We start from the raw sequence: 11,637 nt of genomic DNA, 5'->3' as shown, positions 1-11,637 counted from the left end.
GTGACTATCCACTTCCGCCGGATCGGTACAACGATCGGGTGGAGGACCATTTACGCTTCACTGGATTCTATCATGCGTCTCAAATTGGTGTCGTACAAAATCAGAAAGCACTCGTCAATGCTCTAATTGAACGGTGGCACCCAAATACACATACGTTTCACCTTCCAATTGGTGAGTGTGCCGTAAGTCTTGAAGATGTGGCTCTAATTCTTGGTCTCCCGACGGATGGTCTTCCAGTGACTGGGATGACAATGAGTAGTTTCTCAGCGTTGGAGGCAGAATGTTTGCTTCAATTTGGCGTGGCACCGAGTAAGTCGGAGTGTCGAGGATGCTGCATAAAACTGACTTGGCTTCGGGAACTAAAAGAAAACATGCAGTTGACTGATGAATTAAGTATACAGAGGTATGTGAAGTGCCATATTATGTTGCTCATCGGGACGATCTTGTTTGGGGATAAATCTGGGGCAGGTGTCCACTGGAAGTTTCTTCCCTTACTTCGTGATTTTGCGAGTATTGGACATTATAGTTGGGGTTTGGTATGCCTAGCTCACCTCTACAGGGGGTTGTGCAGGGCATCTCGTTATAACTGTAAGGAAATAGATGGGCCAATAACACTTCTGCTAGGTTGGGCTTGGATCCGACTGCCATATCTATCGCCGGTACCCAGAGAACCCCACAGTTTTCCACTAGCTAACAGGTAATGTTACGTTACAATGTACCCGTAGCTTCATATTTAAAATTCAGTTTAGCTAATTGAATATATGATATTTGGTGGCGTAATTGGGAGCGCGGTGAGCGAAAATATAGATATTTGAAACTAGCTCACTTTAGGAAGGCCTTTGATGAACTGCAGGAAGGCCAGGCGTGTTTTAATTAAACATTTAAGAGATTTGGCATTTTTATGAGACTTTTTTATTGAATTTGATATTCTGGGTTGTATTCATGAGTTTCTTTTATTTTTCACAGTTTCTGTGGGTTGCATATGCTGTGGATCGCGTGGACCCTAACATAATTCCGCCTGAGATCTATATGCAGTCGGTTGTGTGGTCTGCTACTGTTCCGTTGGTGTCATTTGAATGTGTCGAGTGGCATGCTACCGATAGGTTTAGGCGACAGTTCGGTTTAGTTCAGGGAGTACCTCCGCAGGAGCAGACTCTGGGCAAGGCGCATGGAGAAGTCCTGACTGGTCCTAAGAATCTTAACTGGGCCACAACACCGAGTCATTCAAATTGGGTTATGCATTGGACAAACAGGTATCACTACGTTCTTTCTGAGCTTCCCATGCCTTCACAACATCCATTGGAAACTTATATGTTCTGGTACCGGTCAACATATGGAAACCATTTGATCTTGTCGAATCTTGTGGGTCAAGAAAGTGATGAGGATAATCAGGAAATGGGTGAGGGTAATCAGGATGTGGATGAAAGTGGTGAGGATAATCAGGATGTGGATGAAAGTGGTGAGGGTATGGATGAGGATAGTCAGGATGCGGATACTGACAATGAGGAACTGGGGCCACAGTCGGTGCCACCTCCTACTACGAACCCACTTCCACAAGAACAACCTCAGTTCTCAAGCCAGTATGTACCTCAGACACAGTACTCCCCATCATTTCCAATGCCTCAACCATATTGGGGTATGTCACAGCTTGAACCCGGAGAAGGAGGTTCCTTTAGCCAATTGCTTGAGTTCATGGCTGGAGATGCAGCACCACCACAGTATGGCAACCAGCCTGAGTTCTTGGCAGGTAGGTATTCATTGGATGCCAGGCTCCCGTGCCATACCTCATCGGTCGCTTCCGGAGGGTTCGTCTCTGTTGACTCTAGTAGAAGTGTAGGTGGACGCGGAGTTCTTAATAGTCAAAATCCTAACCGTGTTGACATGGAACCACTACATGAAGATGCTAACCCACTAGAGCAAGAGACTAATGCGTATCTAGTAGATGAACCGGATGACGAGGACGATCATGATGAGGACGAAATAGAGGAGTTTGATGAGGATGAGGAATCCCGCAATGATGGTATCATGCTCGATACTTTGCTTTACATGTTTGATTTGGTATTCATTTTGTGTTCATTAGCGGTATCCATGTTGGTTTGAATTGGTATTCATTTTGTGTTCATTAGCGGTTTCCATGTTGGTTTGGATTGGTTTTCATTTTGTGTTCATTAGCGTTATCCATGTTGGTTTGAATTGGTTTTCATTTTTTGTTCATTAGCGGTGTCCATGTTGGTTTGAATTGGTTTTCATTTTGTTAATTTGTATACAGGGAGGTCACAAACTCCGGAGGACAAAGGCAAAGGTTACAATCTGAGGATTGATCCACCACGTCGCAGCGCTAGCCGCTACACGCCATCTGTGTTCAAAAAGGCTGCAAAAAAATGCAAGAACTTCGTGAAAGACGTTAAGTGGGCAATGAGAAAGTAATTGTGGTGTAATACTCTAATTGATGCTTTAGAAAATGTGGATAATGTTTACAATTCGTTGTATGTGTTGTTGATTACGTATGCAGGACTTGTTCTATTTAGGGTTTAGGGTTATTATGCATTAATAATGATCTGGACTATGCTTTGTATTAGTAGATGGTTTGTATAGGGAATTTATGCATTAATAATGATCTGGACTATGATTTGTAATAGTTGATGGTTTGTATTAGAAAATGTGGACTATTATTAATTTGGACTATGGACTATGTATTAGTAGATGGTTTGTATAGGGAATTTATGTATTAATAATTTGGACTATGGACTATATATCAGTACTTATTATGTTTAGAGAATTTATGTATATTTAAACATATTGCAGCGATTAAATATGTGGATTATGTAGTACTTCATTTCATACTATAAAATGCTACAGATGGAGAGTAATGCTACAGCAACAGGTTACATATATCATACTTGCTTAACTCAAATGGACAACAGATAACAAACCAAATATCTATAAGAGTCTACTACTGATCTCTGTTGGCATTTGCACCACGCTGCTGACGGCATCTGCCACGACTGTGTCCCTCAGCTCCACATATCGTACATCGCCTAGGCCGACGTAGCATTCGCGTGTCCATCTCATTCAAGAAGCGCGTCATTTTTGGCCGACCTTTCCCGACGCGTCTCAGGTATAGATTTGGGATGAACCGAGGACCGTTATAAGCAGGCCACGTAGTGGGGTTACCAAGTGGCCTAAACCTTGCTCGGTACACCCGCCGAACTTGGTCCATCTTATACACATCATGAACATACACTTGCCAATCTAGTCGCTGGTTGGCACAACATGCAAACACATGTCGACAGGGGATCCGGTCCACCTGAAACTCACCACAGTCACATCGAAGGCCACGTAGGTCCACCGCAAACTCCAGTCCACTTGGCATCTCACGCACCTCAAAGACCTCATTCCGCCGATCAAAGCAACTAACCTGAATGTTTCCTGATGCAACTTGATTTGCATGCAACTTCGAGGTCACGACATCAGAAAACACATGGCCAGCATTAATCCGGGCTTCCGCCTCTGCTCTTTTTCGGGTAAACAACTCGTTCAGCCTGTAGAATGTTGCCTTCACAAGGGCAGTCACGGGGAGATTGCGTGCGCCCTTCAAAACTGAGTTGATGCATTCCACCAGATTTGTCGTCATATGACCCCATCGATATCCACCATCAAATGCCAACGCGTACTGTTCCCGGGGGATTCGGTTTAACCAGTCAGTGTATGCCTCTCCCCGTTCTCGTAAACGTTGGTAACGCACCTCGTACTCCCGCACCGTCCTCGAATATCCTGCCGGATATAAAGAAATATTTAAAACAATATAGGTCAACACACGAATTGAATGGAAATCTGATACTAAATAAGTTAAACTTTTATGAGTGTTACCTATGTTGACGACCAGTTTCTGTAAATACGGCGCCTTGAATTTTCTCAGAAAATTCGACTCTATATGCCTGATGCAAAACATATGAAAGGCTCTTGGAGGTGACCAAGCCCCGTTACTCCTTTCCACAGCCGCATTTATGGATTCGTGACGGTCGGATATCAGTCCCACACCATCCCGAGTGACAACATGCTGACGGAGGTTACTCAGAAAAAAGTGCCACGCATCTGAAGTCTCCCCCTCGACAATTGCAAATGCAATTGGGACGATGTTGTTGTTACCATCCTGTGACACCGCCACTAGTAGACAACCCTTGTACTTTCCGTATAAGTGAGTCCCATCCACCTGGACAACTGGCTTACAATGTCTGAAAGCTCTAATGCAAGGGTAATAACTCCAAAAGACACGATGCAATACCCGAATATCAGTCACCAAGTCGTCACCTTGGTATGCAGGCATAGTCTCAAAATGAACAACAGCTGACGGCTCCTTCTGACACATGGCTTCAAACCATATAGGCAACGCTTCGTACGATGCCTCCCAACCTCCGAATATTTGTTCAACCGCCTTTTGCTTAGCCAACCATGCTTTCTGATAACTAACAGTGTAGTTGAACTTCGATTGCGCCTCTGCTATAACTGATTTTACCTTTAAGGCGGGGTCAGCTTCAACCAACGGCTTAATTGCTTCTGCAATCGTGGTCGAATCCAGCTTTGAATGATCCTGAGAAATTGTGGCTCTGGTGCATGTGTGACTGCCATTATACCTCCTTATAACCCAACAGTACTTCCGGCTGATCATGCTAACCCGAATAAGCCAATCACACCCTGACCCATACTGTGTACACTTCGCATAAAATGTCAATGGCTCAGACTCATACACCCGGTAATCTACGCTTCTTCGTATAGTATACTCTTTTATCGCTTTAATAACAGCTTCCCTAGAACTGAATTCCATCCCAACGGCAAATTCACCATCTGCAAGAAAAGGAATTTCTGCCACCCGGACAGCCATGCAACCAAATTAGAAAACACACATATTTAAACATTCGAATATATAGGTAACACGAATTTTTACTGCATCAATTACAATAAAACCCTACAAACTATTCATATTTATGTAATACCCTAACGAAAACCTATTCCAGTTCAACTAATCTACTAACAGATACTAATTTTAATTTAACTAATTTACTAGTTATATTTACTTAATTTACTAATAAATTTCTATTTATCCTGACTTAATTTTAATTTAACTGTATTTAACCAATTTAACAAATTTTAATTTAACTCACTTACTCATATTGAGTTAATAACTTTCAACGTACCCAATTTTAACCAAACTAATTTACTCGTTATATTCACTTAATCAAACAATAAATTCCTATTTAAATTGATTTCATTTTAATATATCTAAATTTAACCAACTTAACATTTTTTAATCTATGGAACTTACTTATACGGACTAAACTTAATAACTTCCAACATAACAAATTTTATTTACACTAATTTGCTACTTATTTATTTACTCAATGTACCGATAAATTCCTCCTTATACTGACTTAATTATAATTTAATTACATTTAACCAACTTAACGATTTTTATTGAAACTAATTTACGTATATTTACTTAATAAAATCCAATTTAACCAATTTCATTTTTATTGATCCACTAATAAATTTCAAGCTATAATTATTTAATCTACTAATGTAACTAATAAATAAAGAGAAAGTATGTGGAACCAAAAGGGGATCAGCCAAAAAATAAACAAAACCACATCATGCTTAATTAATTTAATTTTATTTAATTTTTAATATTTGGAATTAATTGCCGTATCAAATTTGAAACCACCCCTTCACTAACAAGTTGCAACAACCCAAAATACACTCCTGGATATACGGAACATCTCATCAAGCCCGAATCAAGGTTTCTCTTCTCCTTGGTGGTGCAATTCATCGTTACTCCAATGGATCATTGACGGCGCAGATTAGAAAACTTCTTATCGCGGCGGCTACGGTGTATGGTTTGGAATTGGTTACATCAGCTACGTTAACCTCATACAGTCCAACAATCAAATACAAGGCTACATTGGATCACTTCCGTTAGAGAGCATCTTTCATGGCGGTTTCACCCACTGAAGGAGGATCGATTAGTACATTGACTAATCCAACTCAAGGCGATGAACAATTCAGTGCGGGTGTTCCAGTCATTCAAGAACAAGAAGGGTGGAAGGTATACTTCATAAGCTTCTACTTGGTTTTTGTAAATTTTGAAACAGGCTGGTAGTTTAAGCATTGTTATTCATGCTAATTAGAATTTTTTTTACTTCAAAAAGATGTGTGATGCAATGTTCTGTGATGGTTTTCATATGACCCATTCATTATATAGTCAGGAATGTTCTTGGCGTGACCAGGTTTCAATGCACTATCTTGGTTTTCATATGACCCATTCACTGTGTTAATGTTTTAATATGATGATAACATGCTTTGATTTCAAACTTCACTTACTTTTTTAGAGTAGGATACATCAATTTGGCACATAAATCCAATATAGTATAACTTAATTAGTTAGTGCAACAAATTTCTACCATATCTTTTCCTTGAGACTCAACAGGATATTATGAACATAAAACTATATATCTGTGAAAATATTTCACCTAGCAGAAAGTTGCTAAAAAAGATATGGTGCATCCAAGCTTCTTATTAGCATAGGAAAATATACTTGAACAACAAGTGAGAGTTTGGCAACAGCAAGTTCATCGATAAACGATTCCAATGATAACACATATCCTGGAGAGAAGGCGTCTAGTGTAGTAAATTTAATAAAACTTTATTAGTATAAAATTATACTGAAGTCTATACCAAGTAGATTGTTTGTATAAAACTTTATTAGTATAAAATTTAATAAAACTTTATTAGTGTAAAACTTTATTAGTATAAAATTATACTGAAGTCTATATCAAATCCTAAAAGAGGAGACTAAATGGAATGAATTTCGATAGCACAACAATGATTGTTTTTGAAATCAGTAAAATTTTCAAAATGTTATGAACTTATATGGTTGAAAATAGTAGAAGGAAAAAAGTAGATTGATGATTGTACACTTTCTATTAGTTCAAATTTCATCTCTAGTTTTATCATATACATATTTCACTGAAATGATTACCAGGTTAATATATAAAGGTGTTTTACCGATTGTAAACATATCAATTCTGTGTAGATATTTTTTTAAAATTCAAAAAGCTCGTTTAATTGAGATATTGTTATAGTATCCTAAGAATATTTGTTAATTACTTACTGTGTTAGGGCCAGTATAATTCGTATTTAATTTTGTGTATTGACGTTACAGTTGCCAGATCATAGTGGCATAGGCGAAGAGGAGATTCCAGTCGTAGGAATGAATTTTGGTTCGTTGCCTCTCGCACAGAAATTTTATGCAAATTATGCAAAGAAAGTTGGGTTCGTTACTAAAATCAGGAACACGAATTTCGACATGACGCGGAAGGAGTCAAAGATACCGGTTAATCAATCTATCTACTGCACGCGAGAAGGTTATCGAGAGTCTAGGGTGAATGCAGCAACTCGAGCAAACAGGATTACAGCCACGAGATGTAGAGCAAGGATGTATGTTGTCCTGGACAAGGAGAATGAATGTTGGGTTGTGTCTAGATTAGAATTGAGGCATTCTCACCCCTGTTCGTCTAAGAAAGCTGTCCACTATCATGAATACCGAGAGCTGACCATGCATGCTAAGTGTGTCATTACGGATAACGACGAGGCTGGAATAAGGCCCAACAAGACGTATCTAGCACTGGCAAACGAGGTTGGTGGGTCCGCAAACCTGGGTTTTTCTGAAAAGGATGTCAGAAATTACATCACATGCAATCTCCGATGCTCCGATGACAATGAGGACTTCCAGGGGATGATGAATTATTTCGTTCGAATGAAGGAGATCAATCCCAACTTCTTTTATGCAATAGATGTTGACGATGCTAATAAATTTAGAAGCGCACTTTGGGTAGATGCTAGGTGCAGGGCTTCTTATGAATACTACGGAGATGTGGTGTCGTTTGACACCACATACAGAAGAAACAGGTCTGTATTTGTATTTGTGAATTGCAAGAGCAGTTATTTCTTAAATTTCTCTTGTTGGCTCACAGTTGTTTTTTGCTCTTTTCACAGGCATGGTCTGCCGTTTGCATCCTTTGTAGGTGTAAACCACCATGGGAAGTCCACTCTTCTTGGCTGCGCTTTACTTGGCAGCGAGGAGATCCCTAGTTTTGAGTGGGTGTTCACGCAGTGGGTGAGATGCGTCGGGACTGCACCAAAGGGGATTATCACTGACCAGTGCAAGGCGATGACTGGTGCTATTAGGAATGTCCTACCTGACACTGTCCACCGATGGTGCATCTGGCACATGAAGAAATCTCAATTCAAGCTTGGTGGATACGCTAGGTACGGAGAACTGAGTGCAATGATGAGTCACATTGTGTGGAATTCTCCTTCGACTGAATCATTCGAGTCTGATTGGGCTAGTTTCATCAAACATTTTAACTTAGGCAAGAACAGATGGTTAGCAGGTAAGTGATTGTTAACTAAATCCCGAATCTGTTGGTTTCTAGTTATCTATTTATTCACCCCATGTTATTAGTCCCACCTTGATTCCGTTCGTATTGTTTTTATCAGAAATGTAGAATAGTTTTCTAGCTCTAACGACAGTGGATGGTCCTTTCAGTATGTAAACAGATGTTTTTTTTCATAGTGTGTACGGATGTTTTTAGAATTTATGTTATCAACGAGTTAGAAGTGAGCCCATCATGTTGTTCATAAGCAGCACTCTTATGCATTTTTTTTTGGCAGACCTTTACGCAAATCGACGGAAGTAGGTTCCAATTTTTTTCAAGAGTCAATTTTGGGCAGGCATGAGGAGTACACAGCGTAGTGAAAGTATGCATGCATTTTATGGTGGATACCTGCATTGCAAGAGTGGGTTGGTTCAGTTCGTCCATGAATATGACAATGTCCTTGGAACCAAAGAGCAAAAGGAGCTAGAAGATGATGCTGCGGACTCGAAAGGGGTCATCCCATGCATAGGGAGCACGGGCATTGAGAGACAATTTCAGTAGGAATACACCAGTAGTATGTTCAGGAGTCTTCAACTGGAGGTAAGAAAAAAAACTGATTGCGTGGTTCGATCAATTGAACAAAACGGAGATACGATTTCTATTACAGTGGACGAACAAAAGGTATTCTGGGGGAAGCCGGTTTATCATACTTTCAGGGTCGACTTTGACCCTTTGAGTCGAAAGGGTCAGTGTGAGTGCAACAAGTTTGAATCCGTTGGTGTTTTGTGTTGCCACACCCTTGCGGTCTGGTCATACTACAGAGTTGACATTGTACCGAGCTGCTATGTTCTTCCTCGTTGGAGTAAGAATCTCATCCGCAAGCACACTTACATCAAGAGTAGCCATGACGTGGCTCGGAGTGATGAAAGCAACAACTTGTTCAGGCATCTGTGTTCAGAGTTCTATAACGTTGCGCAGGAGTTTGTTGCTTGTGATGAGGAAGCAGCTATCTTGCGAGCTGCCATTTGGGATGCAAAGTCCAAGCTGATTGATTACCGTGCCAGCATCCGGAGGACTATTGTTGCTGCGTCTCAGAATACCGTGCCCACACAGAGCACAGGCGGAGCGATTTTGCATGACATACAGGGACCCTCAAGAGTCAAAACCAAAGGACGGCCTAGGGGTAAGAGACTTGGAGCAGAGTTGGACAAGTCAATTAAGAAATCAATGCAAAAAAGGAATAAGAGATCACACCCGGTATGTGTTAGAAGTGGCTAATATGAAATATTTTTTGTCACGCAATGGTGTTTTTTATTAATTTATGTTGTTTTGTTTGTGTTGTGCATCTTGTAGGATGAGGTTGACCTTCCGTCAGATAATGATCATCATGGGCCCCTTAATAAAGGAATTGAGGATTCTACAATGTGGAACTCATCGGATGGTGGCGGATTCATGCACCTGTTGAATTCTTTTAGGCATATATAGATAGGTTTCTTTTTTTTGCTTTTTGGTCTCATTCTTTACATACAGCGTAATAAACTAGGCAATTTAAATCTGCCGTGAAAATGTAGCAAGAGAATTTAAAAAAAAAAGGACACAAATGCATTAATATATCAATGCAGTGCACGCAGTCGGTAATGTACAACGAAATCATACACAAAACCATCCATTTTACAATGAGAAGAAACATCCGAGTCCCTACAATAGACAACATCCACCTAAAATTGTAACTACTGTAGCCTTATCAAGACATTAGTTCGTGCAATGCATTAATTTCCAGCAATTTCACGATTCAAGCATTACAAAACAGTGAGAAACAATTAAAGAACACCTACATTTAGTTAACACCACGCGAGTTAATACACATAACTGCCACTTAAGCATAGACATGACCAGAAGGGTTATGTACAACGATTAGAGTTCAGTCATTATTATCAATGTCCAATGACTTGCTTAATGAACTAGTGACAACACTAACTTGGAAAAACATTGCTTGAGAATCCTGAAATGACTGATATATGAGACCTGCTAACGAGTAACTAACAAAACATGAGCCACTCACTCATCAACGAAATACTAACAAGTTCAAATGCGTTGAACATGACAAAACATAAAACAAATCCAATACCATCCAATTTACAATGAGAAGAAACATCCGAGTCCCTACCTAAGACACCATCCACTTAAAATCACAACCAATGTTGAGGTGATCAGGACCGAAGTCCGCGCAATACATTAATTTCCAGCAACTTTAGAATTCCAGCTGTAGATAGAAAATGATATAAAAATAAGGAACAACTCCATTTAGTTAACACCACGAGAGTTAATGGAAAGCAGTGCCACTTAAGCATAGACATGACCAAAAGGGTTATATACACCGATCAGAGATCACTCAATATTATCAACATGCAATGACTTGCTTAATGAACTAGTGACATCACTAGCTTGGAAAATCATTGCTTGTGAATCCTGAATTAGCTAACTCATGAAACTTACTGACTAATATCTAACTAAACATAAACCACTCAGACATCAACTAAGTATTCACAATTTCAAAGGCTTTTAACATGCCAAAACATAAAACAGATCCAGAACCATCTAATTTACGGAGTAACAGAAACATCCTAATTCCCATCTCAAGCACCATCCACTCAGAGGTTTACTTCCGTTGTCTTCCCCCCTTCCTCGGCTTTCTTGTGGGTAACCCCGCACGCTGCAGCATGCTTTTCGTGCTCGGTGCTGTGAAAGGTGATCTCACAGCCTTAGACTTTTTCCTAGGCTGGTTTCGGCGCACATTATTGCTTTCCAATGCATGCAGTGCCTTGCCAATATCTGAATTATGAGGACCCATCACTATGTCTAGAATGATCTCCTTCCTAAACTCCTGTAGAACGTCCTGCATGGCAATTACGCGTTGGTGGGTAATTTTAATAACGAGAAAGAAATTGACTACAAATGGTTTCAACCTAATTGTTATGACATATTTAAATTCACCTGATCCCAATGCTGCAATGGTTTATCTAAACCCCAAAACTGCATGAACTTGATGATGAAAACACCACAATCACAGCTATATGTACAAACACAGAATATTAAGTTCAACCATGATATCGTTATCAAGTGAAGTGCTACTGATAGAATTTTCTTAGGTGAATTTTTAACTTACCCGTTATCCTGTTGTGGGACGCTAGCATTGAATATAGGC

General features: G+C 39.9%; 3 protein-coding genes across 3 annotated transcripts; 2 read left to right on the top strand and 1 right to left on the bottom strand.

The window, feature by feature from the left end:
- Positions 2,954–4,882, bottom strand: LOC107626959. Its single transcript, XM_016329841.1, has 2 exons — positions 3,871–4,882; positions 2,954–3,774 (listed from the first exon to the last, which is right to left on the bottom strand). Exons 1-2 carry the CDS (start codon positions 4,880–4,882, stop codon positions 2,954–2,956), a joined length of 1,833 nt encoding a protein of 610 aa, XP_016185327.1.
- On the top strand, positions 5,987–8,993 carry LOC107626960 (protein FAR1-RELATED SEQUENCE 5-like). Its single transcript, XM_016329842.1, has 4 exons — positions 5,987–6,100; positions 7,217–7,962; positions 8,050–8,447; positions 8,788–8,993. Exons 1-4 carry the CDS (start codon positions 5,987–5,989, stop codon positions 8,991–8,993), a joined length of 1,464 nt encoding a protein of 487 aa, XP_016185328.1.
- On the top strand, positions 9,009–9,917 carry LOC107626961 (protein FAR1-RELATED SEQUENCE 9-like). Its single transcript, XM_016329844.1, has 2 exons — positions 9,009–9,689; positions 9,786–9,917. The coding sequence occupies exons 1-2, from the start codon at positions 9,009–9,011 to the stop codon at positions 9,915–9,917; spliced, it is 813 nt and encodes a 270-aa protein (XP_016185330.1).

The sequence above is a fragment of the Arachis ipaensis genome, chromosome B02 (assembly GCF_000816755.2).
Source record: "Arachis ipaensis cultivar K30076 chromosome B02, Araip1.1, whole genome shotgun sequence".
In the NCBI taxonomy this organism is placed as follows: Eukaryota; Viridiplantae; Streptophyta; class Magnoliopsida; order Fabales; family Fabaceae; genus Arachis; species Arachis ipaensis.
Note: the sequence above shows the minus strand (reverse complement) of the source record. Positions and strands in the feature narration are given on the sequence as shown.

Excerpts from the sequence above, each read along its gene's own strand:
- LOC107626960 (XM_016329842.1), top strand. The coding sequence starts at position 5,987 with ATGGCGGTTTCACCCACTGAAGGAGGATCGATTAGTACATTGACTAAT. Across the intron at positions 6,101-7,216 it reads AAGAACAAGAAGGGTGGAAG|TTGCCAGATCATAGTGGCAT; the intron begins GTATACTTCATA and ends TTGACGTTACAG. Across the intron at positions 8,448-8,787 it reads CAAGAACAGATGGTTAGCAG|GCATGAGGAGTACACAGCGT; the intron begins GTAAGTGATTGT and ends AATTTTGGGCAG.
- LOC107626961 (XM_016329844.1), top strand. The coding sequence starts at position 9,009 with ATGTTCAGGAGTCTTCAACTGGAGGTAAGAAAAAAAACTGATTGCGTG. Across the intron at positions 9,690-9,785 it reads GGAATAAGAGATCACACCCG|GATGAGGTTGACCTTCCGTC; the intron begins GTATGTGTTAGA and ends TGCATCTTGTAG.
- LOC107626959 (XM_016329841.1), bottom strand. The coding sequence starts at position 4,882 with ATGGCTGTCCGGGTGGCAGAAATTCCTTTTCTTGCAGATGGTGAATTT. Across the intron at positions 3,775-3,870 it reads GAAACTGGTCGTCAACATAG|GATATTCGAGGACGGTGCGG; the intron begins GTAACACTCATA and ends TATATCCGGCAG.